General features: G+C 45.8%; 1 protein-coding gene across 1 annotated transcript in view; it reads right to left on the bottom strand.

Annotated features, from left to right (window-relative positions):
* Nucleotides 1-7,271: 7,271 nt before the first annotated feature.
* Nucleotides 7,272-13,083, bottom strand: part of LOC123101574 (SKP1-like protein 1A) — a 21,471-nt gene continuing 15,659 nt past the window's right edge. Inside the window, exon 2 of the mRNA XM_044522959.1 lies at nucleotides 7,272-7,493. Within this exon, the coding sequence (XP_044378894.1) occupies nucleotides 7,272-7,493 (222 nt within the window). The remainder of the gene's footprint in view (nucleotides 7,494-13,083) is intronic.

Genomic DNA, 13,083 nt, shown 5'->3' with positions numbered 1-13,083 from the left:
CGGAGGACCCCGTGCGCGCCGCCGCCATCTTCTCCGCTTCCGGCCGCCGGAGACGCGCCGGCCACCGCCGCCTACCACCGTACGACGCCCGCCGCTCCGCCGCCTCGCCTCGCCTGCGCCACCGCCTCCCGCCGGCGAGATCTCCGCCGCCAACCGCCAATCCGCGCCTCCACTCCTCCCTGCCGGCGCCGCCTTCGCCCCGATCCGGGAGGAGAGGAGCTCCTCCTGATCCAGCGCGCCGCCCCTGCCGGCGAGCTCCGCCCCGATCCGCGCCTTCGCCGAAGACGACCTCCGCTGGTCGCCTTCCGCCGCCCCGCCGCGCCTTGCCTCTGCCGGCGCCGGATCCGGCCGGAACCGGCCTCCCTGGTGTCTCCTTCCTCCTCTCTGGCCTCCTCCGTCGCCCTCCCCTACTCTGGCGTCAAAACCCGGTGAACTCCGGCCGCCGTTGCGTATTTCCGGTGACACAGTCCGGCGAACCTCGAACCACGTGCAAGTCAACCCTAGATCTGATTCTGAGAGGGTAATTTTTCGTCTAAGTCCTTTTCCCTGTAATATTTTTGAGCATATTCATCACATCATAACTCCCTCATCATAGCTCCGATTCGCGCATGTAGCATATCAAAATGTTCGTCTCGACGAGTACATCATTTCATCTCATTGCATCATTTTCATTTGAGCTCATCTTGGTGCCCGAAATGCTGTTGGAAGAGGGCTATGTGAGGAATTTGGCATATCTGTTTCAGCAAATAACATTTTGTCATTTTTTGCATGTTTAATGTGTGCATGCTATGACCCTGAGCTCTACATGTGTTTTGTTATATGCCATGCCATCTTTATATAGGTGCTTGCCATGTATTTTTGTGATATTTGTGGTGACTAGTACAAGCTTGCAAAGTAGCGTAATCGGTAATGCTGATTTCAGGGACTTAGAATTTCACTAAGTCCTTGTCCTGTTTTGTCTTTATGCCATATGTTCATGTTGTTTCCTAGTGATCCGTGCCTCTTTTGAGGATGACCAATAAGGATGTTTTGTTAATATTGTGGTGATCTATCCATCCATGTCTTTGTTTGCATTTATGGAGGACCCTAGCTTGAGTCAATCGAGCTCTACTTTTGCTATATCGTGAATCCAGGCAGATTGTTGACATGTTTAGCGATTTTGCCGAGGATGTTTCTATTGATCTGTGCATGCTATGTTGTTGTTCTTGCCATATCTAGCTTCTATGCCATGTCTTCCTCATGGGTGTATGTTTAGTTTGTCATTCCATGATCTGTAGTGAGTGTATCGAGCTCGTAAACATGCCTACTCGCTAACTGATTTGCATGCTCCAGTTTTTCACTAAGTCTGAAATCTGTTTATGTTTTTTTGCCATGTTCATATGCTTGCAATTGTATTTTCTGATCCCTTTTGGCTCAAGGTCACTAAGGGACTTTTGTTAAGTGCTTTGAGTAGCTTCATTTCATGCCTTTCTTTGCCATGTTAAGTTCCTGTAGCTTGTAGCTTTCATGCTCTAAAGTGTGGTTCCAGATGATAAATTCCAGACTTGTGTTAATTTCACTAAGTCTGAAACCTGTTATCATTTGCACTTTTGCCATGCTTGTTTGAACCTGTTAATGGATGAATTAGCCGTAGCTCAGTGTTCATCGTTTGTAAAGCATCATGAGTGGATCCCTACCATGTATTTTGTTGTTATGTTTGAGTGCTGTAGCATATTTATCTTGATGTATTTAGTTGGTTACTTGCTGATTATCGCAGACCGGTGCCATATTTGTTTTGCTTGCCATTTCGAAACCGTGCATCCGATTCCGGTGATCTTTATATCGATTTCAACCGAAATCACCTCACCTTTCCAGTGGCACTCTTGGATTTCAAAGTTGAGTCCAGGTTCAATCATTCCTTTCCAAATCATGCATATGTACCGCATCCCGCATCCCGCATATCATACCATGTTCATGTGTTGGTTGTTTACTATGTTGTGTGCTTCTTCCCGGTGTTGCTTCTTCGGGTTGGTTCCGGTAACATTGTGATTGTGAGGACCCGTTCGACTACGTCTGTTTGTCTTCTTCATGGACTCGTTCTTCTTCCTTGCAGGATTTCAGGCAAGATGACCATACCCTCGAAATCACTTCTATCTTTGCTTGCTAGATGCTCGCTCTTTTGCTATGCCTATACTACGATACCTACCACTTGCTTATCATGCCTCTCATATCATTAAACCATGCCTCTAACCCACTTTGTCCTAGCAAACCGTTGTTTGGCTATGTTACCGCTTTGCTCAGCCCCTCTTATAGCGTTGTTAGTTGCAGGTGAAGATGAAGTTTGTTCCTTGTTGGAACATGGAGATGTTGTTCCTTGTTGGAACATGCTTACTTGTTGGGATATTATAATATCTCTTATTTAATTAATGCATCTATATACTTGGTAAAGGGTGGAAGGCTCGACCTTATGCCTGGTGTTTTGTTCCATTCTTGCCGCCCTAGTTTCCATCATATCAGTGTTATGTTCCCGGATTTTGCGTTCCTTACGCGGTTGGGTTATAATGGGAACCCCTTGACAGTTCGCATTGAATAAAACTCCTCCAGCAATGCCCAACCTTGGTTTTACCATTTGCCACCTAGCCTCTTTTTCCCTTGGGTTTCCGGAGCCCAAGGGTCATCTTTATTTAAACCCCCCCTGGGCCAGTGCTCCTCTGAGTGTTGGTCCGACCGAGTAGACCGCGGGGCCACCTCGGGGCAACTTGAGGGTTGGTTTTACTCGTAGGATGTCTAATCTGAGTCTGCCCTGAGAATGAGATATGTGCAGCTCCTATCGGGATTTCTCGGCACATTCGGGCGGTGTTGCCGGACTTGTTTTACCATTGTCGAGGATGTCTTGTAATCGGGATGCCGAGTCTGATCGGAATGTCTCGGGAGAAGGAATATCCTTCGTTGATCGTGAGAGCTTGTGATGGGCTAAGTTGGGACTCCCCTGCAGGGATTTGAACTTTCGAAAGCCGTGCCCGCGGTTAGGGGCAGATGGGAATTTGTTAATGTCCGGTTGTAGATAACATGAAACTTAACTTAATTAAAATGAATCAACCGCGTGTGTAACCGTGATGGTCTCTTCTCGGCGGAGTCCGGGAAGTGAACACGGTGTTGGAGTAATTCTTGACGTAGGTTGTTCTAGGATCACTTCTTGATCATAGTTCTTCGTCCGTGCCTTGCTTTCTCTTCTCGCTATCTTTTGCGAATAGGTTAGCCACCATATATGCTAGTCGCTTGCTGCAGCTCCACATCATACCTTGCCTTACCTATTAAGCTTAAATAGTCTTGATCGCGAGGGTGTGAGATTGTTGAGTCCCAGTTACTCACAGATACTTCCAAAACCAGTTTGCAGGTGCCGATGAAACCGTGCAGGTGGCGCAACCAAGTTCAAGGAGGAGCTCGTTGAAGATCTTGTCCTTTGTGTTGTTTCGTTCTAGTTGATCAGTAGTGGAGCCCAGTTGGGGGTCGATCGGGGATCTGTGTAGCATTTGGGGTAGTCTTCTTTTATTTTGGTTCCATAGTCGGACCTTGATTGTATCTGGTTGGTGTAATGCTTTATTCATGTAATTGTGTGAAGTGGCGATTGTAAGCCAACTATGTATCTCTTTCCCTTTATGTATTACATGGGTTATGTGAAGATTACCTCACTTGCAACATTGCTTTCAATGCGGTTATGCCTCTAAGTCGTGCTTCGACACGTGGGAGATATAGCCGCATCGAGGGCGTTACATAGATGTATACAGATTCAATGATATCTAGTTGTTCCCTACGCGGGATATGGCTAGTGGCCCGAGTGGGCATACCATGGATTTCTTCGGAATCCTAAGTGGTGTCTGCCAAGCCGACTAAGTCGCCTTTAGATAGTGTCCCTTAGGAACACCCTCACATCTTGTCCTGAGTCATTGTGCCTAAGGTCCCTATTGTTAGGGGTTCAATCCTCGACCCCGCAAGGGGTACAATGATCACCTTTTGCTCGGATGTGCCCAAGCAGCTTAGGTCAGAACCTATTATTATCTGCACTTGGGAGCTAAAAGGCCTAGTTTTTGCATGTGCCCTCTTTGTTTTGCCTACCTCCTTTCCCATGTCCACGAGAGTAACCCTCGAGCCCTCGCTTGGTTGACTGAACCGAGTGGGGGGTCTTGTAGAGGTTGGCCTTGACTGCTCGTCTCCCTTTTGTGTAGTTGTACTTAGTGCAACCCCCAACTTTGTTACCGAGACTGGGTCAAGGTCCTAATGATAAAGATTCAGGGCACATGGTCTCGAGGTTCTCCCAAACATGGATGATCTTCTGCTAAGGGAGCTGGCAATGGCGACCGTGGACGAGCGAGTTGTGCCCCTTCTGAAGGGGCATGTCAAGCGGATGAGGAGCTCCTTTTCAAGTTGGTGGGCAATGTTAGTTGTCGGTCGTAGAGGTCTGTTCTTACCGAGTGTCCTCTAGTTCGGCGATTATCATGTTACCCAGTACAGTGATCGCAACACCCGATAGCTCAAGTAGATCCAGATTGCTGGTGGATTAATGTGGCAAGGTGATCGCCTCCGACTTCACAGCTCCAGGTAGGGCGCACGCGGGTGATCTCAGACATGTCTGGGGTAATTCATGCTTAGGCTTTGGCCGCACCTTTCACGGACCCGAGCTTAGGGCTTTTCGCGCTTTTAATAGACCCTATTCCGGAGATAACCACATGCTGAGATGCAGTTTCCTTGGGCTACATGCGGAGCTTGTTGTGGCCCTTCAATACTTCTGGGGCCTCGACCACACATGTCGCGGTCGTGAGGTCGATAGTGTTTTGACTCAGGGAGGTGACAATCGGGTTGTCATCCTAAGTCTAGGGGTTGAGCGCGGAGCTGGCATGGAGCATGCAGACAAGCAGCCCCGAGTATGCTGCCTCCACCTACAAGCAAGATGATGACCAACAAGTATGGAGGATCAATTGTATTCCTTTCAATAAGTGTGTCAAACCCAACGAGGAGCAGAAGAATTGACAAATGGTTTTCAGCAAGGTTTCACTGCGAGTGTTGTAAAGATAGTTTTGATAGATAGTTTGATAGCAATGTAATTCATAACAACGTAGCAAGTAACAAAAGTAAATAGGTGCAACAAGTGGCCCCATCCTTATGTATGCTAAGGACAATCCAGAGGTGTTTCTTAGAATGACTAAAATGCTCTCGAGGACACACAGGGAATCTCCTCAAGTTACTTTCACCACAATTCATTAAGTTACCATTAATTGCTTTTGGTAAGTATTGTGTGGATGGGCTGGAGCTAAGATACTTTCATAACTTGAACAAATACCTACTTATGGTTATACTCTCCATGCAAGCATCTGCAACTACAAAAGAAGTAATTAAGATAAATCTAACCATATCATTAAACAGTTTGATCAAAAAATAGCCCCTTACAGAACAATGGTGGTGTCGCTCCTCCCTTGACCAGCACCATGGTGGTGTCGCTCCTCGCATCTCTGTGGATGAGGCGACACTCAACCGCCTTGTGTCGGGAATGCGGTCCATGGAGGATGCATGATTCACCCGCAGATGGATCGAGGACAGCGTCGTTGACCTAAGGCCGAGATTTCCCCATCCTCGGCCATGGCACCGAGATATCCGTCGTTGGGCTTATCCTGCCTTCCTGATTGACACTCTTGATAGATTGCTGATTAGCGTGAATGTTAGTTAATGTAATTCTTGAAGCAAATCATTGCTTCCCCATGTTAAAGATCAACTTAATGAATACAAATTCAAATAACATGTTAACCAAGACCAATGAGCTGATAAATTTAGGGTACAACTTAGATGTGCCCACATCATGGTTATGCCTTTTCTTTTTTAAAAGGGTAATCGTCTGAACTCTACATCGATTGAAGAAAACATTCATCATTTATTTTGAAGAAATAAATCCTACATAAAGTTATACAATCCGGGCACAAGGCAAAAACAAAGGCAGCAAAGCTTACATGACGCACTCAAGCATCAGTAATGCTATTGCTAGACCCCCCCATCTATATTGATTGAACAAAGCCTATGATACCATCTCCAAATGGTTACAAGCCAAAGACTTCGAAGATCCTCACGTTGAAGTGGCCACATACAGATTCAGTGGATAGCCTTGTAGATAATCTCCAAAAGATTTCCGCAAAAAAAAAGATAATCTCCAAAAGAAAAGGAAACTCCAATCCTGATAAAAATAAAATAATTACAACAATTTCATATTGCCCAACATAATGCTCATATCCCACTCGAATTTGAGCCTTAAGTCTAGGTTGGATCCCACCTAACCACTTGTAGAACATATTCATAATGTTCGTGGATGGCTGTGGATTAAAAGCAACATGAATCGTAGTCATACAAGTGGCAAAAAAATAAGACAAAAATTGACGATGTATTATTTTGTCTTTCTCACAATAAAAGACATTTTTTACTTCATTGTCATATGCGCTTGCATTCTGTTAAACCACTCTCCTAATACCACAATAAAGATTTAACAACACTGTTTATTCCATTGCCATCTGGCTTCCAGAATCATCTGGTCGCCTTTAGTTCCCAATGTGCAAGTGACACAAACAACATTCCTACGTCAGGTGACGTAGCGGAGTCTCTGTGTTGTCCTGATATATTAGCTACTTTGCAACCTCTAGTATGAAAATATATTAGGGAGTACAACCTCTGTGAGGAATTCAACTAATAGAGAATTATCCTCAATTTCCTCGGTATTCGGTTAAGTTGTATGAGGCAGAAAGGCATCATGGTAAGTCCTCTATCCTAACCTTTACCAAGGAAGCACAAATCTTCGGTGGTCATGAATGGAAGTGCTAAAGGTTTCATGTGATATTGACCTCAATGAAAAAGACCTCAAGAACCCGTTCATCCCTTCGATCGAGGATTGGTGAGGCCAAAAAGGAAGTACATACTTATGTATGGCGGAACATGCCAATCAGCTCTTTCCAAATAAAAAGATAGACTGAACTGGTCTAAACATAAGAAGAGTATATCAAGGGTGACCTTGAATTAGCCAACAATAGTCTGTAATTTCTTTTTGCCACAATGGGGTTTGTCGCCGAGTAAAACTTACTAAAAAATTAAGTGTCATTGTGGGTATAAGAGTGTGCATATTTAGCGGCAAAAGACGACTCTTAGTATTGAGATTAGTAGTAAATCCGATTACACTAACATTGGCGAACACAAGGGGAAAACACAGTAGTCATCTAATGAACATCTTTGAACTAGTCTATAGTACGCAAGACGGATCACTACTCGAACGCCCAGGCGTTCTCCTTGCGGACGTCCTCTTCCTCCCGTGCGGTGTAGTCGTTGATGACGTGGAACTTTTTGCGGATCTCCTCGATGGTCTTGCCCCTCATCTGGTCCGCCACCGTCTCGCACGTCAGGTCCATCAGCCCCTCAATGTCGAGGCACTCGGCCGCGTGGATGAGGTCGAAGAGCGTGTCTTGGTCGACTTGGACGAAGGCGTCCTCACTAGTAGAAAAAGGGTCAAACGTGAAGCACATTAGTGCCGGTTTGTATTTGAGCCGGCACTAATGTATACATTAGTGCCGGTTCCAACGGCTAGCCGGGATGCTTTCATTAGTACCGGTTCATGGCGAACCTTTAGCACCGGTTCGTGCCACGAACCGGTACTAATGAGAGTGGTGGCAGGATGTTGTCAGACTGGGGCCCCTCCAGCCCCTTTAGTACCGGTTCTTGGCACGAACCGATACTAAAGGTCGTCCTACATAAACCCTTCGTCCACCCGAGCTCGCTCTGTTCTTCCCCTTTCCCCTCTCCTCTCTCTGTTCTTTCCCTCTTCCTCTCGAGCTCATCACACATTTTGCCTAAAATTTGTCAAGATTTGAAGGCCCCCATCCATTCAAATGATCACAAAGGTTAGCAACTTTGTCCTTTCATCTCATTTTGCTAGATTAGCTCTTGCAATGCTTTATATAGTGATTAATTTGTGAGTTTAGTAATTTGGGAGGATATATATATGTGCTAGTATTTGATTTATATGCAATTTGAGGTCAAAAATAACACTTAGTTTGCATATGTAGGTGTGGTTTACTTAGTGCCTTCTAAATCTCCGTCGTAACCACCGTCGATCGCCCGCACCGTCCCGTCGCCGGCACCACCTTGTGGTGAGCCTCTTGTTCATGAAATTTTATATAAAAATTGATGTTTGTGTGATTTGGATATATAGTTACTCGTATAATTATCTTACCCGTACGTTGTTTGTTATACATATAGTGCCATGGTTTTGATATCCGTCGCCGTCGGCCCTCGTCCTTGTTATGATTCGGATGTGGTATATATATTCTCTTTTAAAACTAGTTGCATTTCGTGTTTATGACAAATTATGCCCATCAAGTTGACATAGAAATTTTTTCTAGGAGGTATGTGAACCGAAAATTCCAACCGACCCTATTGTCGAGAGGTTAAATTTAGTTGAAAGAGAAAACGAGTACTTGAAAGAAAAATTGAAAAGAATTGAGGGGGAGAAGATGGAATTGGAGTTGCATGTTGCCGATGTCGTCGATGATCACAAGATCAAGATGGAGAAAATGCGCTTGAAGATTAGAAAGATTAGAAAATATGCCATCGATAGTGAGGCTTGGTATCATTATGCTGTTGGATCCATTGTTATCTTAGTTGCGATCTTGATCACATTTGTTGTTGCATTTAAATGCTTTAGCTAGAGAGTTATTTGTTTGTTGCATTTAAGTGTTGTATGAACTTTATGTATGAACTTGTATTAATTTGGTCTATTCGGTGTTGTGTAATGAAGATGAGCCGGCAATGGATGTACGATGACCGATGCTCTCCCCAGTTCGTTGAGGGCGTGCATACTTTTCTGCTTGCGACTGAGGCAAACAAGCGGGTGGATGGTTTTATGCCTTGTCCATGTGCTGGCTGTAAGAATGGTCACAATTACTCTACGTCAAGAACCATTCACGTCCACCTGTTTAAGTCCGGTTTCATGCCCCACTATAATGTTTGGACCAAGCATGGAGAAAGAGGGGTTATGATGGAAGACAATGAAGAAGAAGAGGACGACGATAGCTATCCTGGCCATGGGTTCCCTGAATACGATGATACAATAATGGGGGAAGAAGCTGAGCCGGTAATGCGGGAAGAAGCTGAGCCGGCAATGCGGGAAGAAGCTGAAGAAGAGGCATCAGATGAGCCCGTTGATGGTCTAGGTCGGGCCATTGCCGATGCAAAGAGAAACTGCGCAAGTGATTTGGAGAAGAAGAAGTTGCAGCGCATGTTAGAGGATCACAAAAAAATGTTGTACCCGAATTGCGTAGGTGACAAGAAAAAGCTGGGCACCACACTGGAATTGCTGCAATGGAAGGCAGAGAATGGTGTATCGGACAAGGGATTTGGAAAGTTGCTGGTAATGATAAAGGATATGCTTCCAAAGGCCAACGAATTGCCCAAGAGTACGTACGAAGCAAAGAAGGCTATCTGCCCTCCAGGGTTAGAGGTGCAGAAGATACATGCGTGCCCTAATGATTGCATCCTCTACCACGGTGAGTACGAGGATTTGAACGCTTGCCCGGTATGTGGTGCATTGCGCTATAAGATCAGCCGCGATGACCCTGGTGATGTCGAGGGCGAGCGCCCCAGGAAGAAGATTCCTGCCAAGGTGATGTGGTATGCTCCTATAATACCACGGTTGAAACGTTTGTTCCAAAACAAAGAGCATGCCAAGGCGATGCGATGGCACAGAGAAGACCGTAAGAAAAATGGAAAGTTGAGAGTACCCGCCGACGGGTCGCAGTGGAGAAAAATTGAAAGAAAGTACGGGAAGGAGTTTGCAGATGACGCAAGGAGCGTATGGTTTGGTCTAAGCGCAGATGGCATTAATCCTTTTGGGGAGCAGAGCAGCAACCATAGCACCTGGCCTGTGACTCTATGTTTGTATAACCTTCCTCCTTGGTTGTGCATGAAGCGGAAGTTCATTATGATGCCAGTGCTCATCCAAGGCCCTAAGCAACCCGGCAACGACATTGATGTGTACCTAAGGCCATTAGTTGAAGAACTCTTACAACTGTGGAATGGAACAGGTGTACGTGCGTGGGATGAGCACATGGGGGAAGAATTTGACCTAAAGGCGTTCCTGTTCATGACCATCAATGATCGGCCTGCTCTCAGTAACCTTTCAGGACAGACAAACAAGGGATACCGCGCATGCACGCACTGTTTGGACGATACCGACAGTATATATTTGGCTAATTGTAAGAAGAATGTGTACCTGGGACATCGTCGATTTCTTCCGAGCAGGCATCCCGTAAGAAAGAAAGGCAAGCATTTCAAAGGTGAGGCGGATCACCGGACGAAGCCTCGCCACCGTACTGGTGCTGATGTACATGATATGGTCAAGGATTTGAAGGTGGTCTTTGGAAAGGGTCCTGGTGGACAACCTATTCCGAATGACGCTGACGGACGCGCACCCATGTGGAAGAAGAAATCTATATTTTGGGACCTGCCCTATTGGAAAGACCTAGAGGTCCGCTCCGCAATCGACGCGATGCACGTGATGAAGAATCTTTGTGTGACCCTGCTTGGCTTCTTGGGCGTGTATGGGAAGACAAAAGATACACCTGAGGCACGAGAGGACCAGCAACATATGCACGGAAAAGACGGCATACATCAGGGTCATGCAAGCTACGCTCTTACCAAAGAAGAGAAGGAAATCTTCTTTGAATGTCTGCTCAGTATTAAGGTACCGTCTGGCTTCTTGTCGAATATAAAGGGAATAATAAACATGGCAGAGAAAAAGTTCCAGAACTTAAAGTCTCATGACTGCCACGTGATTATGACGCAACTGCTTCCGGTTGCATTGAGGGGGCTTCTACCAGAAAACGTTTGATTAGCCATTGTGAAGCTATGTGCATTTCTCAATGCAATCTCTCAGAAGGTAATCGATCCAGAAATCATACCAAGGTTAGAGAATGATTTGGTGCAATGTCTTGTCAATTTCGAGTTGGTGTTCCCACCATCCTTCTTCAACATCATGACGCACGTCCTAGTTCACCTATGCGAAGAGATTAACGTTTTGGGTCCTGTATTTCTACACAATATGTTCCCCTTTGAGAGGTTCATGGGAGTCTTAAAGAAATATGTTCATAACCGTGCTAGGCCAGAAGGAAGCATCTCCAAGGGCCGTCAAAATGAGGAGGTCATTGAGTTTTGTATTGACTTTATTCCTGACCTTAAGCCGATTGGTGTTCCTGAATCGCGGCATAAGGGCAGACTGGATGGAAAAGGCACGCTAGGAGGGGAACAAATAATATGTATGGACGGACATTCTCTCACTAAAGCACACTACACAGTTCTACAGAATTCTGCCTTGGTGGCTCCGTATATGGATGAACACAAGAATTTGCTACGCTCTAAACACCCGGAGCGGTCTGATGACTGGATTACACGTGAACAAACCAGGAGTTTCGCCAGCTGGTTGCAGACACGTACCATGTATGACACCTCTATTGAAGATGACCTGTACTTGCTGTCCCAGTTACCATCTTCGAATATAATGACTTTCAAAGGGTACGAGATAAATGGTAATATATTTTACACGATCACCCAAGATAAGAAGAGCACCAACCAAAACAGTGGTGTCCGCTTTGATGCAGAAACCAAGACGGGAAAGGAAACATATTATTGTTATATACAGGACATATGGGAACTTGACTATCGACGTGGTTTGAAGGTCCCTTTGTTTTGGTGCAAATGGGTCAATATGACACGAGGCGGGGTAACGGAAGACCCGTAGTATGGAATGACAACAGTGGATCTCAACAATCTTGCGTATGCAGACAAACCATTTGTCCTAGCCAATGATGTGGCACAGGTTTTCTATGTGAAGGACATGTCTACCAAGCCAAGAAAAAGAAAAGATAAGGAAATGAATGCATCATACGATGAGCCAAAGCGGCACATAGTTCTTTCTGGGAAGAGAAACATCGTGGGAGTGGATGACAAGACAGACAAGTCAGAAGATTATGAAAAGTTTGATGAAATTGCTCCATTCACAATGAATATTAACCCGAGCATCACGTTAAATGATGAAGATTTTCCATGGTTACAGCGCAAAGGGACACACGCGAAGAAAAAGTTTCACACCCAAAGATCTGGGATGTGATCGGCTTCACTATCATCACTTTCTTCTGTGTTTCACACCCAGAAGGGAATCTCTGTAATAGTTAGGGTAGTTAATTATGTGTTTTGGCATTTGAAACGCGAAGAAATTTTATGTGCAAACAAATTCTTTCATGCCTTTACTGATTTCTAAATTTAAGTTATTCACAAACTAGTGATTCACACTAATTTCAAATAATTCAAAATTTAAACTATTCAAATTTGAAAACTACGGGCACTAACAGAAAGTTTGTAATTTTTTGTACCTAAAGCAAAAATATTCACAAAGAAACTCTAGATACACAAAAGAACTCAAAAATAAATAAAGCAAAAAAAAGCCCGCCTACTAGGCCAGAGCGGCCTGCATACGACTAGAAACCCAACCTGTTGTTGGGCCAGGATGCAGGCCCGCAAAGGCCCAGTAGGCCAACAGGGCAGCACAGAACATGTAGGCCCAGTAGGCCTGCTTTGGAGAGGAGCTCGAGAGAGCTACCGCACGGGGGTTTATAAACCAGTGCGGTCGCCCCTCGGCTAGCGAGGTGGGACTAAACTTGCGCACCGCACCTGCGCCAGCGCACCCCCTTTAGTACCGGTTTGTGGCACCAACCGGTACTAAAGGGGGGCCTTTAGTACCGTTTGGAGCCACCAACCGGTACTAAAGGGGGTGCGGTTCCTGCCGCTTGGCCTGGCCAAAACAGGCCTTTAGTACCGGTTGGTGGCTCCAACCGGTACTAAAGGTGCCTTCTATATATACAACACTTACAAAATTTTCATTCTCCCTCTGTTTCTTCCTCTGTTTCCCCATTGAAGCACCGCCCGCGTGCCCCGATCGATCGATGCCATCGCCGTCACCGCCCCCGCCCCCGTCGCCGCCCCCGTCCCTGTCGCCGCCCCATCCCAGTCGCCGCCCTCGTCTCCGTC

Source organism: Triticum aestivum, chromosome 5A (assembly GCF_018294505.1).
Source record: "Triticum aestivum cultivar Chinese Spring chromosome 5A, IWGSC CS RefSeq v2.1, whole genome shotgun sequence".
Lineage (NCBI taxonomy): Eukaryota > Viridiplantae > Streptophyta > Magnoliopsida > Poales > Poaceae > Triticum > Triticum aestivum.
Note: the sequence above shows the minus strand (reverse complement) of the source record. Positions and strands in the feature narration are given on the sequence as shown.